Consider the following 16,178-nt stretch of genomic DNA (forward strand, 5'->3'; position numbering starts at 1 on the left):
ATGGCATAAAGATCTGCAAAGGAAGGATGTTCACAGTGAATGGAGACATAGATTGAGAGGAAAAAAAAAAGCTGACATAGTCAAGGGATATCTGGAGGAAGCAATATCACAATGTATATCCAAGGTCAGGAGGGTACATCAGGTATGAGTTAGAAGATGAATGAGTAATATCATTAAGCTAGGGCTGTAAAAAAAAGTGCAGAGTATATAAGGAGAAAGGTGACCAGCAAGCTCATGAAAAAGGCAAGATTTATGCAAGAAAGGTGATCAGCATGGTGAGGAAGGCTAAATCAGATTATGAGAGGAAGTTAGCTAAGAAGGCAAAATGAAATCACAAAGATTTTTTTCATTATGTGGCAATCAGGAGGAAGGATAACTTTAATGAGTGCAGATGGCAGAGAGGTAGCAGAGGCAGATGAACTTGTTGAGCTACTAAATGACCATTTTGGGGTATATCATCCAAGTGAAAACAGTGTTATGACAGAGGTGATCGAGATTGATGTGAAAATAGAGTGTGATGAATTGGAGATACTTAGGATGCTGCAGAATCTGAATGCAAATACAGCTGTGGGATTGGATGAGATATCAGCTCGCATTTTAAGAGAATGTGCAGATGAACTGCCGATCCTTTGACTAGGTTGTTTAATTTAAGTCTCAGCTCTGGCAAAGTCCCAAGACTGGAAGGAGGGCAAAATAATTCCTTTCCATAAAGGAGGATCTAAGTCTACAGCAGCAAATTATATACCAATCAGTATCTCAGGAGTGGTGGTAAAAGTACTGGAAAAAGTTGGTCAAAAAGAGAATTCAGGAAGGTGGATAAGAATATGATTCTCTATGAAGAGCAGCATGACTTTGTAAAGGGTTGGTCATGCTGTATAGAGCGACAGCTGAGTTGGATAAAGGGAATGACTACACAATAATACTGCTGAATTTTGCAAAGGTATTTAACAGGATATCACATGGAACTCTGTTATGCAAACTGCAACAAATTAGGATGGATATGAAAGTGGTGATAAAAATAAAAGTATGGCTGATGGACTGATACCAAAAAAATAGCATATGGAAATGCAGAATACAGGAGAAGGCATATGATTGGTGGTGTGTTGCAGGGTTCTGTGCTTGGACCAATGCTGTTTAATTTGTACATAAATGTACAAAATAATTTGAAGGGAGATATTCAGTTGTTAGCTGACTGATGATGCAAAGTGGAGAAGGGTAATAGTTAAACAAGGTGATGCAGAATGTTTTGCAGGATGACTTAAATAGGCTGACAGTATGGGAAAAACATAATGGATGTCAACATAATCTGGAAAAGTGTCAAGTTATGCATTTTGAGATACAAAGATTACAACTGTGTACAACACTGAAGGAACTATACTTCAAGAAAGTGATGAAGCCAAGGATTTGGGGATAGTAGTAGACAATGATATTAGAAATGAAGTTTAGAGAGCATATTGCTAAAGTAGCCATAGTAGATCACAAGATTAATTGGTTATTGAAGAACACACTAGCAAGTAGAGTTAAGGGAGTTATCATTCCTCTTTATACAGCCTTGATATGATCACATCTGGATTACCATGCTCTGATCTAGTCACATGGATTTCTTGGGGATAAGAAACTGGCGAAGAAAATCTGGAAATGAGTGACCAAGATGGTGAGTGGTCTGTGGAATGCTTCCTATGAAGATAGACTGAGGTTTGTGGATTGCAAACAGTTGAAAGGCAAAAAAAAGGGTGATATTAGAGAAACATTTAAGTTACTTAAAGGATTTTATAAGATTGATGTTGGGGAAATATTTCAGCACTTAGCTAAAGGGGCTGAACAAGAGGTTATATCTGGAAGTTTCAAGGAGAGATACAATAGATATTGGGGTGATAGTTTGGCTCTTCTCCCATGATGAGTCTAAGGACCCCACATAGGTCCCTGTACAATAATAATAACTTTCTTTTCTCAAAGTTTTCTTTTCATAAACTTGTAGCTTTAATTATCCTTTGAAATGAACATATTTGTCAAATATGCATCATTTGACTTACATGAATTTTCAACTTCCACAGAAACCCTCAGCTTGAATACTGCAACATCTATATGCTGCATCACTCCCCACCCTCCCACTCCACCCAGTGAAAAACAGGGCATAATTATAACTCTGAAAGATAGGGACATTACAATATTCAATCTCCTTAAAAATGGATACAATCACATAAGTATTAATAGCATATTAAATGGCCATCAAATATTCCAGAGCAATATACATTTACTTACATTAACACTTACATTACTATTTTTTTTACTTACATTAAACATCAAGTAAATTATCAACTCACTAACTGCCATACATAGAATTCAACTGTTATGTACATAGATTTAAAGAAGTGAGCAAAATTATACAATGTCTTCCTACTTAATATAATAAAATCCAATGTCTCACCTTAAGTCAACTACATGAAGCCTATACATAAAAAAAGACTTGCACATTAATGAATTAGGCTATGAGAGATGTTATACAGTACATTACAACAGTGAGCAATGGATCTGAAATCTCACTATTATTTTAAACATTTAGTTGACGTTTAATTTGAATAATGATAATTATTAATTCACAAATCCCCCTGTGAATACCTTTATTTTTCTATTTGTGTTTTAATCTGAAGAAGTACATGAAAGTGTTGTAGGAAACTAGTTATTAAACAACAGTTTCATACCAAAAGTTACATGTGGTATTTGCCAGACAGAAAAACAAAAATATATCAAGCGATGGAAACCTTAACTCATTAAAACATTGTTCAAATTAGGAAGGCATGTGGTGAAGTTGATAGTAAGTATAAGAACACCATGGTAGACATAAGAAGTTAAAGAAGCAGCCTTCTGGAAAAGAACAAAGCATACCAAAAGCTCCTAGCAAATAAGTTGGTAGATGCTCTAAAAGAATAGAGATAAAAATGCAAAAGAGCTAAGCTATGCATAAAAGTAGCTAAATAAAAGTCACAGGAAGTCTTCAATAAGGATATAGAAGATAAATATGAGGAAGGTGGCAAAACATTCTATTTAAAATTTTCTCTCTCTCCCCTCTCCTCCTGAAAACTAGTCTCCTGGAGGCTATTTAAAACTTAGAAATGAACAAAAGATAACTATAAAAGGAAATAAAGATGATAATGGGTAATATGAAAACTAAAGATAAGGATATTCTAGATGTCTGGAGTAATAACTTTGAAATACTTTTAAATGAAACAAGCAGTGAGAGAACATTAGTAGAAAATATTCATGGAAATTCAATCAGAAATATATATTAATACTACAGGTTAAAAACTGTCAAACGCCTGAAATGCAAAAAAGGCAGATAGAGTAGAAATAAATTAAAAACACAATGTTTATTTTTGAAGTAAAACTTTAATTCCAACATTCTAAAATATTATTTTTTTGCTTTTCTGTTCGCAAAATCGTTGATGACATTGTCAAAGTCTATTTCATCACTCAGTTGCTATGGCAAGATTTCTTAAATGCCAAAAACGTGCCCCCCCCCCAGCTACACCTCTGTAACTTAGTGGTTCGTAGAATTGTTTTAGGCATTTTACCTTGGGCTTAGAACGGTTGAGAAACACTTCCCCGTCCCTATTGGGGCGAGTTGGCCCCCTCATGGGGGGTTAGGTATTTATGGCTGTAGATCCATATGTGTTCACAGGGCCGGTTTGCCTGCTTTGCAGGATGAAAAACGCCAGATAAACTGGTGGAAAAAACTCTACTGCCCACGCCCAAGACTGGCTAACTTGGCTATGGCTGAGGAAGATCCTCAAATTCCTCACGTCTTCGACGAGAATCAAACCTGGGACACTCCTTCCCCAGTCATATGGTTGCGAAGAGCACAGCCACTAGGCTAACCGCGCGAACTGAGAAACACTGATCTATATGGACCGCATTATGAAAGAAAGTGACATTAAACCTGATATTATAATTGGAGATATCAAACTTAGCTCTCTCTCTCCTTTATTGCAGATGATGATATACTTCTAAAAACAATACAAGTCTCCCAGATTCTCTAACTAAATGGAATAACAGTGGTAACAAATTTGGCAAGAAAACCAGCAATAAAAAGACAAAAACTATGAAAATAGGGAGGAACAAAGAAAACTTCATCTGCATTTTACTTGTTCTAAGGTTCTCAACTGAGAATCTTTAAAAAAAAGTAAAAATATTTCAGGTATTTGGGCACAGTTTTTAGTGAAGATGGAAAAATTAAACATGGAAACATACAACAAAATAAACAAAGCTGACATGGCTGGAAATCCAGTTGATTAAATTTATGTGGAATACCAAACACTGAACCATGGAGGACCAAAAATGGTTTTCAGGAGGAGGAGGAGGTGGGGCAGGAGGGTGGGGGTGGGGGGGAGAATGGTAGGCAATTGTCCCTATCAGGTGGCACTTTATTCTAACTCACATTTTTGTCTATAACAGTGCGAGTTCTATAGTCAATTTTTTGAGATTTAGAGTTAAAAACACGTTTTCAAAATTAAAAATCCTACTCAGCTGTGTTAAAGATTAACTACCTCAATAACTGTCTGAAAAAGGGATTAGAAAAAGTTCCTCTAGTTGGCAACTATAATTGAACCTTCATAATAATGCTTTATAGTTACACAGCATCAAAAGAAGAAAAAAATATATTCATCAAACTCACTAATATTTCACTGGTTTTCTAACCAACATCATCAGAGCAGAATTAGTTATGTTGTCAGTTACAATTTAAATTGTTTTCCTCAATTATATATTTTAATGCTGTGCACCTATCCCAGTTATAATTGTTCTCTGATGATGCTAGTTAAAAAGTTAGCAAAATGTTAGTGAGCTTAATAAATATATTTTTTCCCTCTCTTGGTGTTATGCATACTATAAAATAAAACATTATTATGAATTGGAAGTTTATTTTCCACTTGGTTAGATTATAATAAATTTAGTTTAATCCTTTACCCAAGTGTAGGCAAACAAAGTTTACGCCTGAAGTAGTTCAGGACTGAGGCAACTCGTAACAAAGGTGGACCAAGCTCTCATCACTCCTTGTCTCAGTATCTCCCATAATGCAAAGCACATCTCCTTGCAGACATGTATAATGCTATGCATTAAGGGAAGGACCACTACCCAGACCGGTTTTGACCTTTATTGAGGTCTTGTCAGTGGGAGGCAGACCCAGAAGTGGTGATACTAAAGGAAGAAGCAATGGAGAGGTCATATTTACTTATACGAGTTGCCAAAAGGTGTACCACCTTATTATTAATTTACTCTGGATTTAGAGTAAACGTTGGAAGTTTATTTTCCACTTGGTTAGACTATAATAAATTTAGTTTAATCCTTTACCCAAGTGTAGGCAAACAAAGTTTACGCCTGAAGTAGTTCAGGACTGAGGCAACTCGTAACAAAGGTGGACCAAGCTCTCATCACTCCTTGTCTCAGTATCTCCCATAATGCAAAGCACATCTCCTTGCAGACATGTATAATGCTATGCATTAAGGGAAGGACCACTACCCAGACCGGTTTCGACCTTTATTGAGGTCTCGTCAGTGGGAGGCAGACCCAGAAGTGGTGATACTAAGGCAGAAGCAATGGAAAGGTCATATTTACTTATACGAGTTGCCAAAAGGTGTACCACCTTATTATTAATTTACTCTGGATTTAGAGTAAACGTTGGAAGTTTATTTTCCACTTGGTTAGACTATAATAAATTTAGTTTAATCCTTTACCCAAGTGTAGGCAAACAAAGTTTGCACCTGAAGTAGTTCAGGACTGAGGCAACTCGTAGCAAAGGTGGATCAAGATGAGAGCTTGGTCCACCTTTGCTACGAGTTGACTCTGTCCTGAACTACTTCAGGTGCAAACTTTGTTTGCCTACACTTGGGAAAAGCATTAAACTTAAACTAAATTTATTATAGTCTAACCAAGTGGAAAATAAACTTCCAACATCTTTCTCTAAATCTAGAGTAAATTAATTTATTTAACATATGGCTCAGACATGAAAAGTTACATTACATTAATCCTTAATATATATATGGACATAGTAATAGACATATGTACAATAATAAGATATAATACAGTCATAAAAGAGACACTCAAGAATAGGCTACAACTGAATGTCTAGGTTGATTATCCAGTCGACTGCACTTGGTGTACATGGATGAATTCTGACAGGTTTCCACTGTATGCATGTTGGATACATTCTGCTGTGATATGATTAATTGTCTGGCAGGGTGATCCACAGTCGCACCTGGGTGAGGCAATCATGCTCCATTTGTAAAGGTGGTCTGCACATCTGCAATGGTCGGTGCGGATTCAGTTAAGGGCAGACCAAGTTTTCCAAGATAGGTCAAAACCCGAAGGGATCTGTGTTGGATCCACTAATTCATGGAAGATCCCTGTTGAAGTGTTACACCAGGACTCTTTCCACTTCTCCTTCATGTTGAAACTTGTCTCTGAAAGGTTTTTTGCTGTTAAGATAAGATTGGAGGGTGCCTTGACTTTAGCCTGTTTATTTCTAGGGGGTGGGATGTCTTCATATAAATTAATAATAAGATGGTACACCTTTTGGCAACTCGTATAAGTAAATATGACCTCTCCATTGCTTCTGCCTTAGTATCACCACTTCTGGGTCTGCCACCCACTGACGAGACCTCAATAAAGGTCGAAACCAGTCTGGGTAGTGGCCCTTCCCTTAATGCTTTGCATTATGGGAGATACTGAGACAAGGAGTGATGAGAGCTTGGTCCACCTTTGCTACGAGTTGCCTCAGTCCTGAACTACTTCTGGCACAAACTTTGTTTGCCTACACTTGGGTAAAGGATTAAACTAAATTTATTATTATTATGAATTATCAACGACACCTAAGTCTTTCTATACATATAATTGAACCTATGGTCTTTCTCCATGTGGCCTAGCACTATAGATGCAAAAGCTAATTCCACAGGGCTATACAGACAACATCTTATAATAATAATATCACTTGCCTTTCCAATGGGATACATTCCAGCACAAAGCTCACATTCTTGTTGAAGAAAACTAATTGCCTGTTCTAGATTTGAACACTCTTGAGCTGCATATATTGCTTCCTGTTCATCAAATTCCATGTCCAACAGCTGAACCACAATTTCTGCTTTCTTAAAGCTGCTACATTTTTTATCTGTTACTAGCCCTCTTACTCTTCTCTATAAAAAAAAAATCACATTCATTAACTGCATATTTAAAACATAATATAAAATTTAAAACCTTGACATAAAATAAACAGCAGACAGAGTATTGAAATAAATGCAATATTATAACAGTTTATGTATGAAAAACACTTTCTTATCTCAAAACACTCTAACAAAAATTGACTATGTTAATGGTTCTTATTACTTTAAAAATATTTGTTCTTTTCATTTGCTGAATACTTTTTCCTAGGAAATATGGTGATAGGAAGGAAATAAAAACAGTAAAATTCATAACTTCGAAAAATGTAGATATACAGTACCAAACAAATACTGACAAAGTGAGGTTTTGAATAATAGAAATACAGGATATTCCACCTTTCTTTTCCTCTCATATATATAGATAATTTAGCAAATTTAAGGTGTGACACAAGCTGCGTGCAGGAGATTGGGAGGAGATTTGTTGGCAGGAGATTTGTGTATGTGTGTGCAATGAGCAACAATTGCCATGAACTTCTGCAAATTCTATTCACAGTCAAAAAACTGATGACCAACAGCTACAGTACACATTTCATCCATCGCTGCATAATCATGTGTTTAAGACCCTTTATTTATAAAAATTATATTTTTAAAATAGATGTATAGATTGAAGGACCTGTATGCCTGAATTACTCTTCAAATATTTTGTATGTTTATGTTATGAAGAGTTTTGGTTTTGTATGATCAATATTTCAGCAGAATTGATTTTTGGTTTTCATACAATAATATAAATCATTATCTTCAAAAGATAATTACTTCTATGCAGCAAACATGAGCATTATTCATCATTCAAACTAAGTCTTTAGTTCCTAGGTGTCACAAGAGAGCTCAATTATGACAGCTGCACTGCCTTAATTGATTTCACTCCTCAAAAATGTCTAAGAAAAATATTCACCCATAGCAAACATCAAATACTTTATGCACATATCACTCAGAGAGACTGTTTCCTCATTATTACAAAAATAATATTTCAGAAGAAATATTATTTTTTTTAAAGAGCAACCAAACAAACATGAAAAACAAGTTAAGGAGAAAATTATGTACGGAGACTCAATGATCAGGGGAGTACTTAAGGGAAATATGACAAAATATTGTTTCCCAGGTGCAAAAATTCATGATGTTAGTCATGCAATCTGGATGCAAGAAGGTTAGCTGAAGGAAGTGATTGTCTTGGTTGGTACCAATGATTTGAGAGGTGAGAAGTATTCTATGAGGGAGGATGCAAAGGAATTGTTAGAAGAGGCAAAACTAAAGAGCGAGAAGGTGAAGACTGTAAGTCAGACGTGAACTGAGGAGGGGGAGGGGCATTGATAGCCAATAAGTTCATACATAGATTGTGAAAGTGTGAAAAGAAATTATATAGAATCTGTGGATCTGTGGTCTCTGTTTGATGGAAAGAAGGATTTGTACAATGCTGACAGACTGCATCTAAATGGCTTTGGTGTTAGGTGTCTGGAGAGAGAGCTTTGTTCACTGAGCATGCTGAAGTGCAAATTCAGGAAAATTTAAGCAATTAGGATGGAAGTAAGTGAGTTTCTGTGAAGGCATCCATGAAGCAAGTGAGTGTGAGACTGACTAAGTGAAGAATTTAGTCTCTCAAGCAAAAATATTGACTAGGGTAATCAATTTAGAGTGTAAATGTAGGTAGGGGGACTAAAGGTATGTTGCAGTTTCTATATACTAATGCCAGAAGTATCAAGAACAAGAGGGAGGAGTTTTGGGCAGTGATTAGTGCAACCTCACCAAAAGTTATAAGCATTAATCAGAATTGGCTAACAGCAGATGATGTAGTAAGTTTTTTCACTTGGTTATACTATAACCAAGTGAAAATACCAAGAAATTATACCTGGTTTAATCCTTTATTCAAGTGTAAGCAAACAAGTTTGTGCCTGAACTATTTTCAGAACTGGGGCAACTTTAATTGGGGCATATTTTAATAATAAGTGTGACACCTTTTGGCAACCCGTATATGAAAATATGACTTCTGCATTACTTCAACCTTAGTATTGCCTCTGGGTCTGGCTCCCACCGAAGAGACCTCAATAAAGGTTGAAACCGGTCTGGGTAGTGTACATTATACATGTCTGCAAGGAGATGTGCTTTGATTATGGGATACTAAGGCAAGTGATGTGAAGTGCTACCACCTTTACCATGAGTTGCCCCAGTCCTGAAAATACTTCAGGTGCAAACTTTGTTTGCTTACACTTGGATAAAGGATTAAACCAAGTATATAATTTCTTAGTATCTTTAATTTATAGCTGATGATGATGTAGTTACAGGAATTGAATGTGAAGGGTTTAGTATTTTCAGGACAGATAGAGAATATAGGATGGGGGGAAGGGAGGAGTACTGCTGAAGACAGCAGATGAATTCCAACCAAAAAGAACAGGAGAACAGATGCAAGGGTGGCAGTTGGTTTTAAGCAATCTAGTGTGAAATTAAGGTCAGTAAGACAAAACACAGTTGGTTTGTTGCTATAGGCCAGGGAGTTCCACAGATGATCTGGAAGACATGCATTGCCAAATGAGTACAAGTCAAGTGATTATTATGGGGGAACTTCAAATATGGAGATATAGATGGGAAGGAAGAAAGATCACATGCCAGGAAGGAAATAGAATTTACAAACCTGCTAAGAGATAATTACTTAATGCAGTATTTGAAGGAAGGGACTAGGGTGGGAGAGTACTGGACCTGGTCATAGGATAAGAAGAGCTATCCATGACCAAGGTGACAACATTGCCTCCAATTAGTGAAACTGACCATGCAGTCTTGACTTGGGATATTGTAAAACATAAGGAATATTATATCAAGAAGGGGTATTTGTGTAACTACAAGACAGGTGATTATTCATTGCATAGTCAGAAGCTTAAATCTGTACCATGGCATAAAACACTGCAGGGTAAGGATGTTAGTAGTGCCTGGGATACAGTTGAGGGTCATCTAGTGGATGCAATATTAAACTGTATACCTAGGATAAGGAGGGTTAATCAGGTAGACGTTAGATGGATGAATAATATTAGACACGAGCTGCAGAAGAAGAAGAAAATGCTGTGAAGGGTATATAAAGAGAAAGGCTTGTAAGTCTTTCTCTTTATATACAGGCAAGAAAGGTGACCATCAGAGTATGAGAAGAATCTAGCTGAGCAGGCAAAAGAAATCCAAAAGAGTTCTTTCATTACATGGCAAGTAAGAGGAAGAATGATTATGGAAGATCAACTTTAATGTGTGATGACGGTCACGAGGAGACAGAAGCAGATAAAATAGTTGAGTTACTGAGTGACCACTTCCAAAGGTATATTATCCTAGTGAGGGTACTGTTTTAACCTATGTGACAAACACTGATGTGAGAACAGAGGTGGATGAATTGGAGGTTCTTAGGATACTGCAGAATCTCAGTGTAAATACAGCTGTGAGATTACATGCATATCAGCCAGGGTTTTGGGGGAATGTGCAAGGGAACTAGCAATGCCTTTGACTAAGCTCTTTAAGTCTCAAGCTCTGGTAGAGTTCCAAGGAAGAGGGCAAAATAATTCCCTTCCATAAGGAAGGGAATTATTTCCATAAGCAAATTACAGACCAATCAGTATCTCAAGTGTAAGCAAACAAAGTTTGCACCTGAAGTAATTTCAGGACTGGATAACTCGTATATAAAAGCTAATGCATCACTTGCCTTAGTATCCCATGATGCAATGCACATATCAATAAAGGTCAAAACCGATCTGGGTAGCGACCCTTCTCATAATGCATAGCATTATATATGTGTCCGTAAGGATATGTGCTTTGCATTATGGGATACTAAGACAAGTGATGTGAAGTCAGTAGCTTGTATATACGAGTTCCCAGGTCTTGAAATTACTTCAGGTGCAAACTTTGTTTGCTTACAATACGTTGTGACACCTTTTGACTACTTTTGACTATGACTTCTGCATTACTTCAACCTTGGTATCACTTCTGAGTCTGGCTCCCACTGATGCAACCTCATTTCAGTAAGATAAGTACTTTGGTAGTTTTGCGCCCCCCCACTAGCACTGTTTTTTTTTTTTTTAAAGTAAATATTAAGATTGCTGGTAGTGCAGTTAATATCTGCATTATGGGATTACTTTTGGCAGTATCATGGCCACCATTCTATAGTAACTCAAACAGAGTGTTTGCTGGTGGTGTATAATTATTTCTATATCACAGGATTATTTAATTCTCAGTGATATGACTGAAAGGTTTCTTTCCTCTCTTAAAATCAAATGCAGACGTTTTAGTCTTTTTCCCCACCTAAGATAATGGTATCAATTCCTCCAAGGGTGTGAACTCTAGGAATTGAAATTTCAGGATGCAAAGAAACTAAGCAGGTGACTAAGGTTTTAAATGAGAAAGTTGGTGCTGATTACTTTGAGATCCTAATTTACATCCTAGGCAGCTAACAGGTGCCCACAGAGGGTGTCTGTAACTGAGATGAAATACTAGAAGAATTAAATATTTTTAATCCTTTCACAGTGCTTTTTCCTTCCATTAAACTTCTAATATGGGTACTACTTATCTTAACTATAGCTTATAATTATCGTTAAGATACTTATTGTATCTTAACTATATCTTATAACATGGGAACACATAGGAAGGCATCACCTATTCACTAGATCTCAAAACCCAGTATTTTATTGGTACCTATGGGATGTTCTAGAACTATCATATTCTTCTTCTTTCACTCTGCCTTATCCCATGTTAAACGGGGTCAGCGCACCAATCTTTAACCTTCCTCTTCCAAGTTCTCCGGTCCAGAGCATCCTTCGGACTCCATCCTTTCTCCCTAAGATCCTCTGTCATCTTATCCCTCCACCTGAGCTTGGGCCTGCCTCTTTTCCTCCTTTCCTTCAGCTCCATATACTCCACTCGTTTACCAACATACTCCTCACCCTTCATTCTTTCACCCCGTACGGTGGAGGGAAATATTTAATTGTAGTTAAAGATGTGGAAACAAGGGATAAACTATTACAGGGTTTTACTTTTGAAGGCAGCATAGTTATTCCTATAATGGTTGGGAGCCAGGTAAAAACAGTAAAAATCAAAAGATTTCCAATGGAATATATAGAGAACAGTACTGAAATTCTTATACAGAAATTCTCGAAATGGGGTAGGATTAGTAACATACAAAAGGGTTTATCAGGTGAAGATCCAAACTGGTTTTCTGATGATGCCACTCACAATGGATATGAAGACACCCATACCAAATTTTGTCAACATTGGTACAACCTGAGTTATGGTAAACTATCCCGGAGTACCAAGGAAGTGCCTGTGTTGCGGTTCATACAATCATTTGGATGGTAACTATCCCAAATCTAAATGTTTCAACTGCATGGAGATCGGACATATCACTAATCAGTGTCTCAAACCCTGGCAGAAATGTGATAGTTCTGAACACTGCATTAATATCTGTCCTTTTTAGAACTTTCGCTGAAAGAGTGGGAGCACTGGTAGAGCCAATTAGAACACCGTGTGTGTGTGTGTGTGTGTGTGTGTGTGTGTGTGTGTGTGTGTGTGTGTGTGTGTGTGTGTGTGTGTGTGTGTATACACACAGTATATGAAAGCCTGTGTAGCTCAGTGGATGTGGCATTTGCACACCATGGCGCTTGGCTGCACAAAGAAAGACTTGGTACCAAGTCTAGTCGGCGACTAGAGGAAATTTTTCTAAGCCTTTTTTCGACCGGTTCCCGAGTTAGTCGATCTCTGGCACGGGCAAGCGGGTTTTTCCTCCCGGAAACTCAGGTTTTTCATCCCGTAAACTCAAGAAAATCGACCGTAGTACCCACATTATTTCAGACATTAAATATATTGTATTAGGGTTAGGGACCACGAGATGGTGGCACATTTGAGCCATCTCTCTCTCTTCACTGTGTACTGCTTAATTAGTGATAGCCTTGGGCCATCTATCTTTGATTGGTACCAGTAGAGATTGAACTGCCCACTCAGTCTCCAAAAGTTAGATAGGGCTAAATGATCTCACCTACTCCCCGTATACAGGAATAAAAAGGCGTTAGCTGATTTTTTTTTTTACACAGTATATATATATCAGAGATGCATAATGAAGAGTTCCTGGATCTTTCAATTCAGTCTAGTAAAGATGACACTTTTAAACAAACTACACTTGGTAAAATCACGAAAAGTGAGCCACCAAATCAGCTAGAAATTATCCCAAAAATTCCAGATCTTCAGGAGCCAGTTTCATAGTCAAATATGGATGCAACAACATCAACTGAAATTACCAATAATGACCCTAGTATAACAACTGAACAGATACAAGACAAAATACAAAAACTTGAAATTGTTCTACAAGGAGAAACTGGAGAAGAAACAGAAAAGCAAGTAAGACAACTGAAAGAAGTTGATATGTAGACGAGATCATCAAAAAGGAAAGATGAATTAATAAAAGAAATTGAGGAAAAAAAAATTTTTAAAAAAAAGGAACTCAAAAAGAAAAATGAACTAATAAAAAATGTAAAGATGGGGAAGGTTGTGGATCATCAAATGAAACCTCTTCAGGCTCAGAAGAGTTTATGGACTATGAAGAACCATCTCATGCAATTAAAGATAAAATTAGAGATACAATTAAAGATAAAATAATAAAGTTTACTGAATCAAAGTTTTTCAATACAATTATCATCTACATGAAAAGAAAATAACTAGCTTCCAAATCAAGAACAATAGGCATGAAATTGAAATAATGGAATGCAACTGTAAAAAACTGGAAAATAGTTTACGAGAAACAGGCTACACAATTGCTCCTTCACAGATTGAAGACCTCATCAGGTTCACCAAAATTTGGAAGTTAAAGACTTACCAGTGACACTTCATTAACCACACTATTGGCCAAGACGTCTATAGACGTCAAGGTTATCATGGATGCGAAGTGTATATTAAAATTGTAATACCATTGATATTACATTGAAATATATGATGGATACGAAGCATATGAGGATGCATATTTAATCCATAATGGCCGGTAAGGTGGAAAATCATAGCATCTTCTTTCTGCATTACCACATTAAATGTATGAGGATTCCACAGGCAAATTAAAAAGAAACTATATGGAAACTTATGCTATGCCATAATATCAGGTTTTTGTGTCTCCAAGAAACATACTTCTGCAGATATAAAAACTTTATAACAGACAGATATCCACTTCTTTCCTATTGGAGCTTTGGAAGCTTTAACAGGGGTGGAATTGTTGTTCTTATTCTTGGCCCCCCATTTGGGTCATTCTGTAATATCCAAATGGATGCACAAGGGGAGAATCTTGACAACAGACTGGAAATACTGTGGATGTATAATAAGGTTTATAAATGTTTATGTTCCATCCAATGGATCAGTTAAACAAAAATTCTACCAGGAATTGGAGTAATATTTATACAATGCCTAGTACATCATAGCAGCTGGAGACTGGAAGTGTATTGATAACTCCACATTAGACAAAACAGGAGGACACCCCAGGAGTGGTAAAGTGGGATATGCACATTAAAAACATGTCTCAACAATGCTCAACTGGTAGACATAATGGAGGATTCATTCATAAATATACATTCGCATACAGGCTTACACATACATAAATCAAGGTATTGGTATCAGTCTTGATCAAATTTATATCGCTTCTTTCCTTATATATAGGATAATTGAAATAAAACATCTTGACATCAACAAGTCAGATCATAATCCAGTTCTACTGCATGGAACAAGTAGAGATCAGTTCTGGACGAAGGAGACTTCCACTAAATTTTCTGTTGATCTTTTCAACCAAATTCCAGATCCTCTATTCAAATTGGAATAATGTTACCTGAAAATGGGATATGTGGTTAAAATTCAAATAAGCAGTAAAACAGAACATGATGAAATGGGGAAAAGGAACAGGCTTTCCTCAAAAGAAAAAAGCAGAAAGATCTGTATAAAGAGAGAATCTCATTCGTAACAAACCAACGCAATGGTATAGAATGTATACAACATCACTAGAAACATTAACAGATAGAAGAAGAAGAAAGAAAGAAACAAGTATATTTTAAGATAAGAATACAGCAGCACTTAGCAGATAGCCCTTCAGCTGCATTCTTCAATAGACAATTCACTAAATTCTGCAAAGAAAGGGCTATCACTCAAAGCTGTGTTGACGACAATAGAAATTATAACTCTTGGAACATTAATGGCTTTCCTATTCATATCCAAGATGGGCTTGACAGATCCATTAGAGCATTGTAACTTACAGCCTATAAAGAATGCCAGACAAGAAAATCCCCAGGACCTGATGATCTAGGGATAGAACTTAACTGCAAGGCCTGGGATTTTATTCTTCCCATTCTAGTTATAGTATTTAATTCTTTTCTCACATCAGGACACATACCAAGTGAATTTGTAGCAAGTCATACCCTCCTCATTCCAAAACCCAATAGAGATCACACCTTAATCAGCAGCTGGAGACCTATTTCTAATACTGACTACAAGATATATTTCCACATTATCAATAACAGGCTGAAAGTGGGAATGAGATACATAATCAAATTCACATAGATATATGGAATTCCAGGCCAAACAGTAGAATTTAATCTATTTCTGTTAAGTGGTCTAATCTGCATAGTTAATATGAAAAAGCAGTTGATGGCAGTGCTATCAGTAGACCTTACTCAAGAATTTGATAATGTCCAGCATTCCTTTCTGTTCCAGATCCTCCAGCAAATTAGTGTAGGTAAAAAGCTGCTATCCATTATCAAAGGAGCTTATGCTAATTCAACTACCCTCCTCCTAGTTAATGGGTTCCTGTCAGACCCAATCAAAATTCGAAAAGGAGTCAAGCTAGGTTGCCCTCTTAGTCCACTGCTCTTTGCATTGGTTCTTGAACCTTTCTTACAGGAAGTCGACAACACACATGCTGTGCATGGAATAACAGTTCCTTCAATTATGAAGGAAAATAAGATATTAGCATATGCTGATGATGTAGTGGGC

At 36.7% G+C, this 16,178-nt stretch overlaps 1 protein-coding gene across 5 annotated transcripts in view; it reads right to left on the reverse strand.

Moving 5' to 3' along the window:
• Positions 1–16,178, reverse strand: part of LOC150103285 (uncharacterized) — a 454,389-nt gene that overhangs the window by 193,385 nt on the left and 244,826 nt on the right. For all 5 annotated transcript variants that reach the window (XR_016548822.1, XM_090397913.1, XM_090397914.1 and 2 more), the window contains exon 14: positions 6,987–7,184. Coding sequence is in view for 4 of the 5 variants with exons in the window: in XM_090397913.1 (XP_090254039.1) it covers positions 6,987–7,184 (198 nt within the window). In the remaining variant the exon portion in view is untranslated. The remainder of the gene's footprint in view (positions 1–6,986; positions 7,185–16,178) is intronic.

The sequence above is a fragment of the Typopeltis vanoorti genome, chromosome 9 (assembly GCF_054136105.1).
Source record: "Typopeltis vanoorti isolate ZY-2024b chromosome 9, IOZ_Tvanoo_1.0, whole genome shotgun sequence".
In the NCBI taxonomy this organism is placed as follows: Eukaryota; Metazoa; Arthropoda; class Arachnida; order Uropygi; family Thelyphonidae; genus Typopeltis; species Typopeltis vanoorti.